Source organism: Larimichthys crocea, chromosome XX, assembly GCF_000972845.2.
Source record: "Larimichthys crocea isolate SSNF chromosome XX, L_crocea_2.0, whole genome shotgun sequence".
Lineage (NCBI taxonomy): Eukaryota > Metazoa > Chordata > Actinopteri > Sciaenidae > Larimichthys > Larimichthys crocea.
This window is the reverse complement of record NC_040030.1, coordinates 761,406-778,062: the sequence shown is the minus strand read 5'-3', so window position 1 is coordinate 778,062 and position 16,657 is coordinate 761,406. Positions and strand designations below refer to the sequence as shown.

Below are 16,657 nucleotides of genomic sequence, written 5' to 3'. Positions count from 1 at the left end.
TAAGATAATACTTTATTGATCCCACAAAGGGGAAATTCACTTGTTAACAGCAGCGAAAAATAGAAACCAAGGAGGGAAACACAAGTGTACATATTTACAAAAAGTACTAAAGTAGAATGTGCAGATTTAAGAATGTGCAGATTTAAGAATGTGCAGATTTAAGTATGCGCATGTATGCGACGGCATACTTGGCTTTGATTTTATTGCTAGAACTTGTAATATATTTTCAAAATAAAGTCACTAAAATGCTCTCCCGTAACTTGACATTTTAACAAGAAGTGAAAGAATTAAAACATGGAGATTCAAGTGACGTTGACTTTTTGTGAAAAATCTTCAGTGTTGATAGAGTGTGAGATAGATAGATAGATAGATAGATAGATAGATAGATAGATAGATATACTTTATTGATTGAGGAAATTAAGGTGTCCAGCAGCATATACATGTAACACATTACACAAAACCAACAAAAACGCATAGCACATACACACATTGCACAAAAACAACACATCCAGTCTATCAGTCAATGTGAAAATGTATTAGTAGTATTGGCCCCCTGGGCATCTTCACATTGTCACATTTGTCCCTGTTTAAGAAGAAGTTTGGACACAGCTGCTGTTAAATCAATGGAAAACACAACTACAACAACTACATTACCCAGAAGCCCTTGCTACAATAACACAACCACGGGTGACTTTTATCCAATCAGAGCGCGAGCATGATGTTGTCCTAACTGACGTGTCGCACTCGGTTTTTTTTTGTCTTATTGAGGAATAACAGCTTCTTCTTCTTCTTCTTCTTTCTTCTAACCAGGTTGTTTATTATTATCAAACAAAACGCGCAACAATGTCAGAGCCGAGCAAGCAGGACATCTCTGCTATTTTCAAGCGGCTCCGCTCGGTTCCGACGAACAAGGTGAGGACGAGGAAGTTACATTAGCCTGACTGAATATCTGACACGTCGACGGAGAAAAAAAAAACTGTAACTTAACTTTAACTGAGCGTGACTGTTTGTGGTTATTAGTCGTTAATATTTAGGTTGTTGACAAACATGTTGTGTGTTTGTGGTGGTGTGACATTTAAAGCAGGATATAAACTGTCAGCGTTAGCAGCCTAGCTGGCTACATGTTGACAGCTGTTTGTTTAGGTTTGTCATCCCTCCTCTTTATTTTATTTAAGCGTCTTTATTTATTTAAAATGCATCCTGCACGATAAGCACAAACTAAGTGTGTTTATTTTGTTGTAGCTTCACCACAAAGAGTTAATTTCATTGCGAAATCCAACAACAGCTGTTTGAATCAATCACATGTTTGCTTCCACGTCTCTGTTTTTTTATTGTGTTTGGACTTATGGACTTTTAACAAGGAGGAGGAAGAAGAGACATCATCTGCTTTATTAAAAGACATGTGTTTTTAGATTATTTTTTATATTAGATATAGGCCTGTTTTCATTGCATTAGTTTGGAAAGAGGTGGATAGACCAAGGATAGACCAATGATATCTGGCTTGTCATTTTGGAAAGGTTATAGGTGGATGTCTGGGCCATAAATGGCCCAAATTGGGAAAAGCCAAAATCAAACCAAAAGGGAGCCAAAATTCACCCAAAACAAATTGCGGACTTCCAAAATATAGCCATAAATGTCCCAAATCAGCTGTTCCCGCTCGTGCCCAGTCTTCTGGCAATGCCATAAACTCAGCCATATATTGCTGGCGCCTCCTTATCTATTATGGATAATCCTAATCATGCCACAGCTAAGCCAAAAGGCTTTCTTAATGCCAAAAGAAAGCCAAAAATGCCAAATGTATGCCGTAATACAGCCAAAAATGCCAAATGTATGCCGTAATACAGCCAAAATATTTGCTATCTGGGAGGTAAATGTCTTTCTGAACTAACGACAACTCTGCCCTTTTTTAGAAAAGATTACCTATGCAATCAAAGGTAAACAACCCATTTTTGATAAAATCTGCGGCCCTTTTAGAAATTTTCTTTCGAATAAAGACTTGTCTGGTTTGGTGGGTGACCTATAAGTACCCCTCTGCAGCTCATTTGGGAGCAGATTGACCACTTTCTGATTTATGTGTATTGCACACTTGTGAATAGGATCAGTGTATGGTTGGTTTTGTATTTATTCTCCCCCGTTTGTATTTCTTTTAACTTTACTTATGTCATTTCTGTATTATACTTTATTGTGTATTTAATACCTGTTGTGGAAATAAGAACCAGAAATAAGAGCCGGCTGACAAGGTTTTTATTTTCTTTGCAAAGAAAAGGTCGTTTCAACACGCGAGCGGTGAAAGGTGTGAAGTGTTTCCACACCCTTTTGTCCGTTGATTGATTTAACTATTACGTTACAAGAGGACAAAGAGGAGCTGGTGTCTTGTCTTAAAGAAGGGTGGGGTGTACGTCTGATTGAATTTACTACTACAATTGCAAAGTTGAGTCGAGGCATCACAAGTTACAAAGGCAAAAGGATCTGGTATTTTATGTTACGGTTAGACGGTTCTACGCGCTTTTGGGGCACAGTTTGAAGCCTCAGTGGTTGTATATGTATATGTATGTGTTATGTGTCTGGAAAAAAACATGAGTTTTTATTTTAAAATCTTAATTTTCTCCACTGCTTTTAGGTTTGCTTTGACTGCTCGGTTAAAAACCCCAGCTGGGCCAGCATCACCTACGGCGTATTCCTGTGTATAGACTGCTCTGGGACACACAGGTCTCTTGGCGTGCACCTGTCCTTTATCAGGTAAGTCAAAAAAGAAATACAAAAGAGATAGGATATAACAATTTCATTTAATCTAATAGTGAAAGGTGAATTATTTCAAACTTTAGGGGGCAAAGGTTGCGATCGAACGCGACCCCTTTTTTCTATCTTCATTTTAAGCCCTGGGAGCATCAGACTGTTTTCTGGTTATTATATAGTGACAACAAATCAGAAATGCCCTCTACTAGCTCACCTGGTAGAGCATGTGTCCTGTGTACAAACGCTCAGTCCTTACCACGACCTGTGAGTGTCATCTTCCCACTTTACTGTCACTCCTCAGCTGTTTTTTATCAAATAAAGGCTCAAAAAGTCCCCAAAACTCTAATGCGACAAACAAAATGAGATCTAAGCCCCCGGTAGCTGGGTAATATGATCCTGTACTTATTTATTATGTAACCTGAGATGCGTGAATACGCGTTAAAACCACTAAGTGACATCAGATCCCGACATTGTTGTTGTCCACAGGTCCACCGAGCTGGATTTTAATTGGTCGTGGTTTCAGCTGAGATCTATGCAAGTCGGAGGAAACGCGAGTGCGGTCAGTACCTGAAGGCAGAATATCAGCACGCTATCAGCATTTGGGGTGACGCACAGTTTAACTGAACTCTTCCCGTCTGCGTCTCTGTATCTGTTCTGACCTTCCTTTGGCAGATTGCATTTTTCAGTCAACATGGCTGCACAACCAACACGGCCAATGCCAAGTACAACAGCCGAGCCGCTCAGCTGTACAGAGAGAAGATAAAGACTTTAGCCACGCAAGCCACCAGACGCCACGGCACTGAGGTAACACGGATGTTTCTTCACATGCAGTTTGCGTCACAGTTTGTATGGATTATATCTATATGTATCAGTTTCACTGCTCTTCTTCGTACAGCTGTGGCTCGACAGTCAGGCTCCTCTCTCTCCGACATCGCCAGGCGACAAGCAGGTGGATTTCTTCAGTCTGCATTCACAGGTACAGGAGTGTGCTTGCTGTTATCGACATATGTGCTTCTTGGATATCTATGCAGTGATGTGGGATGAGTAATTTCACCATGTGTGTCTGCTTCAGGCTCCTCCTGATGATCTGAACATGGCCAAAATGAGTCTCAGCTCCTCAGCATCAGAGAAACCGTCAACCGAGGAAAAAGAGGAAGACAAAAACGGTATTCAGAAAGAAAATGGGAACACACACTAGTTGTATTTATCTCAGTAGCATTTATGTGGCTCATCACAAACCTTTCAGGTAATCCAGAGGAGGGTCCCAGTGTGGAAATGCTGAGTGTTTCTCCAAAAGCAAATCCAGGTTTGTTTATTTTCTTCATGTTTATGATAAAAGACTGCAGGAGGTGTAACTTCACTGTCCTTTAATCCCTCCAGATGTTTCCTCTCTACTTAAGAAGAAACCAGTGGCTGCCAAGAAAACTGTACGTGCTCACTGTATTATCCTGAACTCTGGTTGGACACAACACGTTACAAAGTTTGCATTCATAGTCTGTTTTGTAAACTGCTTCTAGTTGGCCTCTAAGAAGGGTGGACTGGGCGCTCAGAAGGTCAGCAGCAAGAGCTTCTCAGAGCTGGAGAAGAAGGCTCAAGCTGCCGACAAGCTCCGGGAGAACGTAGATGCTGGCAAGAAGAGTTTTGAACCTGAGGAGTCCATGTGCGTCTTTATATCTTATCTTTTTATGGTCTGTAAATTGTGTGTTTGTGTTAGCTCATCTACCCTCTCCCTCCTCAGCGCCCCATCCCTGCGACTGGCCTGTAAAGATCTCGAGCAGCAGAGGAAAATGGAGGAGAAGAAGTTGAAGGGTTTAGAGGGGAAGAAGAAGGAGCAAGCTGAGAGACTGGGCATGGGTCTAGGCATGAGGAGGTATGACGGTGGTAATGACGAAGAGACTGATGCTCTTTATCCTGGAGCTGATTTTAAAATCATATCTCTGTTTTTATGCTGCTCTCTTTATCGCTCTGTAGCGGAGTGTCTCACTCTGTCACGTCGGACATGCACATCATCCAGCAGGAGAATCCAACAGGGACAAAGTCCACCAAAGGACGACGGTTCACTGAGGACAACGATGATGATGCGTCCTTCAGCTCCAGGTCCGATAATGAAAATATACAACCAAAAACGATCATTACTTCCAGTCTATTACTTGTATTATTAATATTATTACTGGTATGTTTATGATCTGTGTGTGAATTTGCAAGTCACACAAAGAATTTTTAAATTAAATTCAGTTTAATAAATGTGAGTTAATGTCAGTATTCCTACACTGCTTTGCAGTATTGATACCGTATCTGAATATGTTTTGGGGTTTTTTATATTTAGGGTCATGACCCGGTATGATGATCAAGTAGAAACCTCCGATAATTTCTCCTCCCGGTGGGATGACAGAGGTGATGGAGGAGGCTGGATGAAGGAGAGCAAGAAGCCGGAGCCAGACTTCTTCATAACCAGCATGTCATCGCTGAGTGACAAGTAGGATGTTTTTAATGAAACGCGCTGTTCACTGTCTTTGATTGAAACTGTAGGAATTAATTTATGATTGCATCGTTGTTTTATCTTGTTTTCAAATTTCTGTTTAGTGATTTCGAGCAAATTTCAACTAAAACTAACTTTTAACTATACTAACTAAAATTTTAACTAAATAAAAGTTTATCGGATGTGTTGAGGTTATAATGTGAGATGAAGTGATGCAACATTCATACATGAATGTCAGGTTTGTTTTTCAAGCATGGCTGAAATAAGGTGATGATGATGATGAAATGTCTTTTTATTATCTAATAATTGTTTTCATGATTTGTTATCAGGTCCACATCCAGAAGAAAACCAGAACCGGTCACGGACACGGGAGAAGCTCGGTCAAAGTTTGGAGACGTGAAAGCCATCTCCTCTGACATGTACTTTGGAAAACAAGATAACTCTGAGGTACACGATCACAGCGTACATCTACTCTCTCCACGTGTTGTGTATACTGTATTTATGTAGAGTTCACATTCACACTGTGTGTGTTTTTTATTGTGGATGGTCACTTTCATGTGTACATATAGACACATAAAACTTTAAACAAGTGCTCTAGATTGTTGGCAGTTGTTGATATTCAGGATCTGAACTTTCGGGCCTGACCTGAAACAGATGCATGAAAATCTTGCCTAACCCCGACGAGTATCACCCAGGACACGAGTATAATCAAACCTGATTGACTGAAATGTGGTCGACCCTAAGAGAAAGCCAGCCCTGCAGCACCACGAAGCACTATCGATTACTAATACTACTGCGAGCTTGAAAAGAGCATCAATGTAACAATAATGTGAATAATATAATGTTAATAATTAGTAAAAAAAATACTTAAATACTTAAATAGTTTATATGTTTCAAAGAGTGATTTATAGAAATATTTGAAAGTCCTTTTTACACCTCCTGCACCAACAATAAAACATTCTGTAACTAAGAATTCATTCGCAAAAACTTTATTTTTACATACTAAACTCCTAAAACATTTTCTTCCATGCTGATTATGATATATCACATAATCAGAGCTGCTGAAAACAATTAAATCTGTTTTTCTGTTGTTGTTTTTTTAGTACGAGGCCAAAACACAACTGGAAAGATTTGCTGGGAGCTCCTCGATAAGCTCAGCAGATCTCTTTGATGATCCAAAGAAACAGACCGGTAAGTGGGTGCTGCGCAACATCGCTGCCTTTACAGAAACAATTCAAAGTTTGATAGACTTAACATTTAAATTTGTGGTTCGAATGAATATGAATAAATCTATGTGCAATTCCTTAAAAACTCAGGGTGTTCTCATCATAAATTCAGTCAGGTTTATCAAACTGTTCACTGCAAAAAATTGCTCATTTCAACTTGATGAATGACGATTTTGTATGAGGATTTAATCATCAGCATAATCCCTGAATTCCTATAAAAGGCCGCCTTTTCCCCAGGAGTAAGACCAACTATGTGCCATCCGAGCAGTTCTATTTCACACTAAATCAAAGTGTCTCTTGACTTAGCTGAGAAAATATTAACCTGTACACTGTAACACTGTAAAGTGCAGAGAAGGATGTTCATGACTAAACGTTGACATGAATAAAACTCTAATACATTATCTGGTCCGTGAACATGAGTCATCTCAGAAAGAGCAACTCCCATGATCCCACGATACTTGAATGTCATCAAACTACATTTTTTCTTGTTGTTGTTTTGAGACACTGAGCGGCAGAAATTACACACTGTGTTCAGAGACTGTGAGGCTCTCCTGGGAACATCTCAAATGTTGCAGTTGATCATAAATTAAAAACAAGAAACGAAAGGTTGAACCTCAGCAAATTGCAAAGAAAACACAAGAAACATCCTTAATTCTCTTTAATTGATCACGTGTGCCACTTAAGGACAGATCTGTGAGTATGAGTTGATCTCGACTCTTTACGTTTGCTCTTGTTCATGCAGCGAGTTCGTACCGTCTGACCAACGTGCTGCCCAGCGCTCCTGACATGTCCCAGCTCAGACTTGGAGTGCGCTCAGTCGCGGGGAAACTCTCCGTCATGGCCAGCGGCGTAGTTAGCTCAATTCAGGTGGGTCAATTAATAAACACACTTGAAACAAGATCGTTTTGTCACATAAATTCAAGTTTTAATAATATGTCTTGTTTTCTTTGTTGCAGGATCACTACAGTACCTGAGTCACGGTGTGTCTCCTCGTGGATTCAGCACGCTCTCAGTCGTCCTCTGTTTAACAGATAAGTTTCAGATCATGGGGAGAGAAATTAGTCAAAGTGTACCCCCAAAATAACGCCTGTATACATCTATATCTAGTTTTTTTATTGGATAATGTATATACAAGAGAATCAAGATGATGGGAGCACAATATTCAGAGGAATTATGTTCCCCTGCAGACATCTTCAAGGGAGATTTATGTGTATAGTTTAGTCATGAAGAATAGTTTGCGGTTTATTACTTTTTTTGCTTTGAGGTTTGGGGATTTAAATATTACAAATGCTGTATGTAGCAATTTAAGAAGGTTTATGGTGTTATGAAGGGAGGATTTGCTTTTTCATTCCTTTAGTTGATGAGGTCAAAAAATGAAATGTAAGCGGTAATTCAGTTTTTATTTCATACTCTCGCTCATCACATGCACTCTGTACTGTGGTGTTTTGCTTTTTGCTTTTTTTTTTTTTTTCTTGGAAGTGTCCTTTCCAGTCTCCCCAAAGTGCACTTATGTTAGCTCTTCCACAGACAGGACCAAAACCTGATAAAGAGGCCATGGGGGACCAGACATTTAGTTTCTTAATCGCATACATTAGGAGCTGTGTAGGTTTGAAATTGGCCTCATTAGCACATAAGCTTCATTATCTGGAGAACACTTTTGTTTTTCGTAGGCCGTGCAAGAAGGCACGAAGCCTGAGCGGCTATTAAAGAGTTTAAGCTTAATGCAAAAGTTCAACATTTCGGGATATATGCCAGTTAGATGAGGAGATCGATCCCAATCTCAAATCTGTCCGTTCAGCATGAAGCTGTAGCGAGCCGCTGGACAGCCAGGCACTGAAGGTGTCGATGTGGATTTTGTTGTAGCTGTCGCAGGTTTCTAAAGAGCTGCTTTGAGTCCATTACTTTTAAAAAAAAGCAGATCGGCAATCAACATTCGAACGAGTTGCACTACGCGTTTATGTTCTGTGGGATTTTCTCAATCCAGTTGCTTCGATTTTTTTAGTCACTTTAAGACGACGTAATAGATAAATATGGTCAATAATGTAACCTGTAGATGAAATGAATTTAGAGGGGTGTCTTTTGGTTATTTTTTGTAGCTGCTTTCTGTTGGAGGTTGTGTTTTAGACGTCTTTGTTGACTCTACACTGCCCCCTTTTTGATATTTAATTTAAAGTTGAAGGCCAGAAGTTGCTGATGCGGTGGGACCTCTTTGTAGCTTTAAGGCCTCACCGTACAGCAACAAACTTCACAACAAACAATCCCTTTAAAGCCTTTAAAGTTCTTTTTTTTTGTTGTTGTTGCTTTAACCGACTGCCAAGGTTCCAGATCTTTAATTTTTCAAGTCAAAGATAACAGAGCTAGTAATTGGGCACAAGTAGCACTACACGTGATGCTGTATTTGACATTTAAAAGCAATAGAAGAGCAGCTTGATATCCGAACTACGGCTTGTGCTTTAGCATTTAGATCTAGTTTGCCATGATGCTAAAAAAAAAAAAGCTACTTCAGATATTGAATCGTGCAGTTAAGGGACGACTGATCGGGAACAGGATGATTACATTACTGAGCAATTTCTGTACTGTTTAAGCTTCTCAGGAGTTTGAGTTGTCAAATATGAAACGCTAAAAGAAGAGGGCGAGGTGAACGTTGTAGATGACCAAATATTTGTTTACTCCATCACTCTATGCCTTAGTCCAAAGATCTCCGATTAACGCTCGCCCTCGTATTGCAATATCGTGGAGTCCTCTGGTTACCCCTTCCTTGCACATAATTTGTTAGAAAAATTGCACGTGGCAGCTTTTGCTTGAATGTACCGTACTGCAATTTGAACATTTGCGTCCATGTTAGACTTTTTTTGTATTTTGTTTTTTTGATCTTTGTAAGATTGTTTGTTCGTGTCTTTTCCTGTTTTAAATATTGTTAATTGTTACAGAAGAATGGTAGCTCGTGTCATTTGCATGGAAGACAACAAAGCTGGAATCCGACCATTAAATAATAACTGTTGAAAATAAAAAAATATAAAAGATGTACACTTAGGTTGAGACCTGCGACGTACAATGTCGTATAGAGCTTTGAATTACCATTTATAGAAAAGCTACTGATAATCAAGTTTTGACTTATTTTGACACTCTGTAAGATTTTTGGAAACATGCCAAATAAATGGCCTGTGCTTAAGCTCTCTGTCTGCTCACTTTGTTCCTGCACTGCACAGAAATATGTGTTCGTCTTCGTTTGATTAGCTGATTAATTTGACTGAATGTGTCGATCACAGTTTCACAAAGTCCAAGTTGACATCTTGAAATGTATATTTCATTTAAACAATATTTCATTTGCATGATATAAAACAGAGAATCAGAAGGTTTTTTTTTAATATTTTGTTGTTTAATAAATTACTTGGCACTATCTGGTTGTGAAATTTCCGATTACACTAAACTCACCCCTCCCTAGGAGAAGCTAGGGTGGCCTTTACTAAGCCAGCAAGCAGAGTAAAGTCAGTCAGTCACTTTGTCCGCTCTGAGCTACTGTAGAAACATGGCGACTCCATGGAAGAGGACCCGCAGTATCTGTAAATAAAAGGCCGATACACAGGGTCTTCTTCACAAGTGATGGGAAAATGGGAGGGTGAGATGGACCAGCGGATTGGTCTGGAAGAGGGAGCTGAGGCGAAAGGCAGAGTCCACCCTCACCTCTGGTCATGAGCTGTGGGGTAGTGACGGAAAAAATGAGATTGCGGATACAAGTGGTCGAGTGGCCGGGCTCAGCCACCCTCAGAAAGAGGCCGAGGAGCTGAGGTGACGCCTCCTGGGTGCCTTCTTTTGGAGGCATTATGTGCACATCCAACTGGGAGGAGATCCTTGGGCAGACCTAGAAACCTCTGGAGGGGACTACATATCCCATGTAACCTGGGAACGCCTCAGGATCCCCCAGGAGGAGCTGGAATATGTTGCTGGGGAGAAGTAAATAGATTTAGGGAATAGATATACACTAATTAAAACACAATTATGCATATTATATTAAATTTCTGCCATATTCTGTGAATAAACCCTTTAAATCTGACACACTGCACCTTTAAATGATTAATCGATTCTCTAAAATTGTTGCTAATTAATCGATTAACTGCATCATTAATCCAGCATGGCCACCTTCAGGACAAGCCGCTTACGTGGCTAGGCGAGGCGTTCAAAGCACCTCATATGATGTCGGAATTTGGAGTGTTCGGATTGAAGCAATTTACATACACGACTAAAATTTCTATCTATAACCCTTATTTCACTTTGTGTAGAAGGTAACATGTTATATCCAAATGTTATGTTTGTTTATAGGTAAAGTTTTACTGTTCTTAACTAAGCAATTCGTGTTAGTAAGTGTTCGTATTTACGAGCTTCCCGAGGAGCGCTTGAACGCGTCATTTTCCTTAAGGATCTGCGTAAAGGAAAAGAGTCGTTACAGCGGAAAATACTCAAACACAGCCTTTAATTAGACTTTATAACGTGATGTTAGTGTCCTGCATTATGCATTTATCTGAGAAAGGACTGTTTCATGTGACAGTATAGCTGTTTAGACTTTAGTTTTAACTGTTAGGCCTTTTTTTTAAAAAGTGTGCCAGTGTGCTAAAAATGCCTACTGAGGTAAAACAGAGGAAGAAGAGCCCAAAACAAAGTGATGAAGGATCCGGAGCTTCGGCTGCAAACGGCAAAGATGAAGCCCATAAAGTGAAGACTGAAGCTGGAAACAATCAAAGTTTGGATGTTAGAAGTATTTTGTGTTTATTGTCGCTTGCTGCGTGCGCAGCTCTGAGTTGGTGAGTGCACAAAAACTAGAAAGCATATGTGATTTTATGTTTTTATTTCGTCTTGTGATGCTTTATTATTGTTTTTAATGTCTGCTTTGGTTTCAGGGTGGTGCTGCAGCAGAATGAGAGGTTTTCTGACATTGAAGAAAAGTACAGATTGTTACACGGAAAGGCTTCAAGTCTGTTCGACATGGAGGAAGAAGTCCTGAAGGTCTCTAAAAAGGTACGTTTGATTTGTAGGATGGGAACAGCTGTTTTTTTTTTTGGTGGGTGGAACTTTTAAAGGGTCCTTTCACCCAAATTACAAACACAATGAAAGCCCAGTGAGCCCTGCATAAAGTGCAGATTATTCACAGTAACTGGGGCAAACACTGGAAATAGGAGTTTAGTTGTAATGTGTCTATGGAAGCCCTAAGCAGTCATACATTTATTTTATTTCCTCTGTTTTCTTGTGAGTTATTTTTGTCACTATCTTGAAATAACAAATGCTGTTTTCCTTCCCTACGCTGAATGATGTTTCCTGCATGAAGATCTCGAGAAAATGATCTCGGGGAAACATTTGTTATTTCAAGATAATGAGAAAACAAATAAAATTAACTCAAGAAAACGGAGGAAATAAAATGTATGGCCGCTTTGGGCTTCCATACTTTTTAGAAGTTAAGACTCATATTTATTATTATTATCATATTAAATCCCATTCATCCCAGTTGTATTAGGCAGGATGCTGAAATCTCAGATATTTCAAAGTGTACGCAAATAAAACTCAAACCATCAGCTCAATCTAAATATAAGTTAAAATGTTTTTTTCCCCGTCCAGTGTGTGAGATCTACGAGGTTTTATTGGCAGAAATTGACGTTTTTATTAGTTTATAATCACTTGAAAATAAGAAGGGTGTATGAGACTTTTATACCATAGTTTTAGCACGCTTGTTTTTCTTGCTTAGAAAAAGTATTCAGTTGGTTGCAATATGTAAACTCACTCACACACCGCACCTTTAAGTTTAACTCGAAGAAGTATTTCACTTTAAAGTTTAAGAACTACAAGAAGTAGACTGTGATTTGGTTTAGTGAGAAGGGAAATCATATTTTAGCTGTAATTTGTCTTGTATCTTTGCTTTTATTGTGAAATTCTGGATGGTTTTACCTGTTAAGCACCATAAAAATGAATAAAGTGGAACAACCCGGTGGCGTAAAAATACCGTACAGCTTATAAAAGGAACCTGCGACAACCTGCAGATTTATTCTAAGAGGCCACAAGTCAAAACAATAATGAACCACTTGCCTTACGTTTTATAAAGCCGCCTGCATGCTGAAGTTTCCTGTCCGCATGCGCTTTGTTTCCTGCTGTATCTGTTATATATAAATGCTGAGGACCGTAGAGCTCCCACAGAAACAGCCCTCCTGTTTTGTGTTGCGGCTGCAGCTTGCCGCCTCTGAGGATGACCTCCAGGAGGCGCTCTCCACCGTCTCCTTGGCAACACGTCTCCAGCAGGACATCTCCACCCTCCACGCTGCTGTCATGGTGATGCAGGCCGACGAGAACTCCGCCTCCCGTGACCTGCAGACGGTCAACGCCCACTTCCTCAACGTGACGGAGACGTGGCAGGAGCGCCTGGCCGCCATCACCTCTGACCTGACCTCCCTCAAGGCCGAATCCCGGGAAGCTCACACCCTAGCCACCGAGCGGGTGAACGAGGCGGAGCGGAGGACCCGGTCTCTGGCGAAGAGGTTGGATGAGCTGGAGGACAGCACAAAGAGGAACGCCCGAGCTATGGAGCGAGCAGAGGAGGACGACACCAAGCGAGCGCAGAGTCACCTGGACTGGAACACCAAGCAGATCCACAACCTGGAGGAGGCGATCAGCAGCCTGAACAAGAGGGAGGCTGAGATGAGCTCTGAGCTCCAGGAGCACATTCCCCGGGCGCTCATGTGTGAAGAGCACCTGCCTCAGGTAGAGGAGGCCGTGCGCTCCATCCTGAGGCTGGGGTCCGATCTGAACGGGGCGGAGAAGCGTCTGGAGGAGGTGACGTTGCAGGTGTTTGGGACCGAGGACAGCATGCTGAAAGCGCTTAATGAAATCCTCCAGATAAGACAGGAGCTGGACACCCTGCAGGCTCAAAACAGCATCCTCAAGATGAAGAACGAGCTGTCGGTGGTGAAAGAGGCGGTCCGTGAACTCGCCATGGTGCTGAGGGAGAATAGGGTTGACAACCAGGGCGACTCCGACACTCAGGAGGAAGAAGGATGGAAAGACGATGAGGAGGTGGAGGAGGAACCGTGGGAAGACGATGAGACAACTCAACCCCTTTATAATGACCTCGCTGGATGATGTCACTGTTTTTTAGTCGTACTTTTTGCTTTTAAAGATCAGTATTAATGTTTTTGTTAACGTGTACCTCAACTCTACGTCTTAAAATTGGCACTGTCCTCGATTTCCACATGAACGCTGGTATACATGCACTGTTTTTAAGTACAATCAAGAATGTAATTAATTATATCTGTCAAATATTGACACATGCACGAGTGACACGTTTCTTTTGTAACTGTATGAAACATGCTCCACTACTCTCAAGGCAGCCATTTGCAGTGACACAGTTATACAGCAATGTACAATATAATTTTGATGTGACAATGAATTTAACAAATTTGCTCCTTTTCTTTGTGTTATTTAATAGCAAATTGAATATTTTTCGGTTTTCATCAGTTTTTTTTTAGGTAAAAACGAGCAGTTGTTTGACATATTTGTGACATTTTTTTACTCATTTTAGACCCTTGGAATAATGGATTCATCAAGAAATAGATTTGGTACAGGGATAGCATTTGTAGATTCATAATAACGCTTCATGTTTTTCATTTCATCACTAAACTTATTTAATAAAATCACGTTTTTTTTATTGAAGATGTCTCATTTTTTCATGTTTAATCATCTTGTTTCAATCACTAGTTTCTCTCCTTTTGGGAATTAACCTGAAATCTTGCATGAGTGCCTGTGTTTCAATCCACGTTATGTCCTGTTGCAGTGTGAGAGCATCCAGCCGATGCTGGAGGGTCTCGGGGCTCAGCGTGGGGCTCTGCAGCCTCAGCTGGAGGCTTTCGAGCAGGACGTGAGCCGGCTGAAGGAGTGGGCCTCTGGGCTGACGGAGAAACGAACTCAGCTTCAGACCAGCCTGACCGCACTGAGAGACGCCGTGGGACAGATCGAGGAACGGACTTCAGCCATCGCAAAGGACTTTTCCTACAAGGTAATGTCAGATTTTGTTTAGGGCCACACTCTCAATCAATTTGTCTATAAAATATCATCATCTTCACATCTAAAGATGTCTTGTTTTGTCCAATCAACAGTGCAAAATTCAAACATATTCACTTTACGATCACGTAAGCTTCAAATCCTCACATCTGAGTAGCTGCAACTAGCAAATGTGTGTCATGTCTGCTCAAATCATTAATAAAATTATAATTTGATCTTGGGCGTCATGGTGCAGTGGTACTCCAGACATGAAATTCAACGCAACATCCAAAATATAGTCTAAAATGTTTATGCATTATTATCTTTAGTGCATGTAGAAGATAGACCATCAAGCATCAAAATTTAATCTCAGCCTCTGTTCTTCTGTGTCCCCCCTGTAGGTGGGGTCAGTGCGGACAGACGTGCGCAGGATGGACGGCCTGCAGTCTGAGCTGGAGTCTCTGCTCACTCAGGTGGGCGAGCTGGAGGACAAGACGACCCAGGTGGAGCACAGCATGGTCAAACGCATCGGGGACGTGCTGGCCGGCAGCATCGACAGAGTCGGAAATCTCCGGGCTGCGTCCGAAAGCAACACTCAGGCCATCGAGAAGCTCCGCAAACGCATCCCTGAACTCGCCGCCGCTGACAAACAGATCTCTGAGCGGCTGAGGGAGCTGGAGAGCAGCAGAGCTCGCCTGATAAGAACGGTGACCTTCGCCAGTGACCTCAAACCAAAAGTCGCCGCCATTAAGAGGGACTTTGGCGCGTTCGAGCCTCAGCTGTCCGACCTGACTCTGCGGATAGGAAGACTGGCAGAAGATCTCACAAAGAGAGAGCAGGAGATCGCAGAGCTTAGACAGACACTGGCCAACCTCACTGCAGTCGAGGGAGATTTAAGTGTTACGAGTAAACGGGTTAGTGACATCGCTGATTTATCCGACATCGGAGAGACGCACAGGCCAACATGAGCGACACTTCGACGACCTCAGACGAGTGGAGACCGATCACCTTTGGGCTTTTTTTGTCAACTGTCATACTACTGCTTGAAATAAACCTTTTTTTTTATTACAAATTAAATAAAAACTAAACTTTGCCTGCCTCAAAGCACAAAGCTGGTTACCGTCACCCTGTTAAGAAGTATGAATGTGAACAATCTGGCAGCTGGTTTGTCGGCATTTCTCAAGGTTGTAACATTTGAAATTGTTTCCTTCCTGTCCAACTATATTTAAATCTTCACCTGGTTGTTTTGATATTGTGATCTGATTCTGATCCCACATGCAAATATTTAATTTCCAGAGGCTGTAACAGTGACATTTCTGTATCATATTGAGGCATTAAACACAAGATTATGCCCCATGTATGAAGACCCAGCGTTTGCTGCAAGCGGCCCAGGGTTCGAATCCGACCTGTGTCTCTTTGCTGCATACCATTTCCCTTCTCCAAAAATATATTACAAAAATCAAGATTAACATGTTAGTGAGCCTAATTTAAATTTAGCACACAGACATCAGTCTGTTATCGAAATTGACCTCTGAACCGCAGGAAGAAAGAAAGTTAGCGGACCTTCCGAAATGTCAAACTATTTATTTAAAACACCTCCAACAAGACTTTTAGAAAGCTTATTTGTGCTTGTTGTTGGGATGAAGGACACAAGACAAACGCATCGATCTCACAATGAAGTTTTTTGTAAAGAGTTTTGACCCTTTTAAGTCTTCTTCTACTTGTCCAGGATGTGCCCCACATCTTGCAACCCTGATAAGAATACAGGAAATGGGTGGAGGTCCACTTCTCCATGCACCTAAAAACCACCAAACTGTGAACTTTTTGAAAATCTTGCAGCAGATCAAGATATTTAGTATGAATCCACTGATGAAGCATCAAGCTCCAGTTTTCTCTTCCTCAGATACCAAAAGTTCAGGTACCCTTTAGTTACGCAGCTTTCTTGATTTTTTTTTTTAACCCTGTACCAGGTTCTTGCCTTCACTAACGAGATGTTTAAAGACTTGAAACTCCAGTTTGTTACCAACTAACTATGTAGTCAAAGTAGTTTCTCGCATCCGTCGGGCTTCTTTGTTCCTTGAATTCCAAACGCCTTCCAGCAAAATAGATAACTTTGAAGTGTCGCCATGAAGAGGCGACGCAACTGCGGCCTCAGGTGCTCAACAAGTAAGCATATTTTTGCACAACACCTGCAAGAGGA

At 41.1% G+C, this 16,657-nt stretch overlaps 2 protein-coding genes across 4 annotated transcripts; both read left to right on the top strand.

Moving 5' to 3' along the window:
• Positions 1-695: 695 nt before the first annotated feature.
• arfgap3 (ADP-ribosylation factor GTPase activating protein 3) lies at positions 696-9,613 on the top strand. Of its 2 annotated transcripts, XM_019275246.2 has the most exons (16): positions 696-912; positions 2,621-2,739; positions 3,223-3,295; positions 3,409-3,540; positions 3,632-3,712; positions 3,809-3,902; positions 3,983-4,042; positions 4,117-4,163; positions 4,254-4,396; positions 4,475-4,606; positions 4,708-4,833; positions 5,063-5,212; positions 5,545-5,662; positions 6,319-6,406; positions 7,184-7,308; positions 7,398-9,613. In XM_019275246.2, exons 1-16 carry the CDS (start codon positions 844-846, stop codon positions 7,413-7,415), a joined length of 1,575 nt encoding a protein of 524 aa, XP_019130791.1. In that variant the 5' UTR covers positions 696-843; the 3' UTR covers positions 7,416-9,613. The 2 variants fall into 2 exon arrangements, with proteins under 2 accessions (XP_019130791.1, XP_019130792.1); XM_019275247.2 differs by lacking the exon at positions 3,983-4,042.
• Positions 9,614-10,074: 461 nt separating this feature from the next.
• Positions 10,075-15,989, top strand: ikbip (IKBKB interacting protein). 2 transcript variants are annotated; one of them, XM_019258016.2, is made up of 4 exons: positions 10,092-11,240; positions 11,337-11,454; positions 14,252-14,473; positions 14,859-15,989. In XM_019258016.2, exons 1-4 carry the CDS (start codon positions 11,056-11,058, stop codon positions 15,423-15,425), a joined length of 1,092 nt encoding a protein of 363 aa, XP_019113561.1. In that variant the 5' UTR covers positions 10,092-11,055; the 3' UTR covers positions 15,426-15,989. The 2 variants fall into 2 exon arrangements, with proteins under 2 accessions (XP_019113560.1, XP_019113561.1); XM_019258015.2 differs by lacking the exons at positions 14,252-14,473; positions 14,859-15,989 and adding an exon at positions 12,655-14,110 and having other exon boundaries at positions 10,075-11,240.
• Positions 15,990-16,657: the final 668 nt, after the last annotated feature.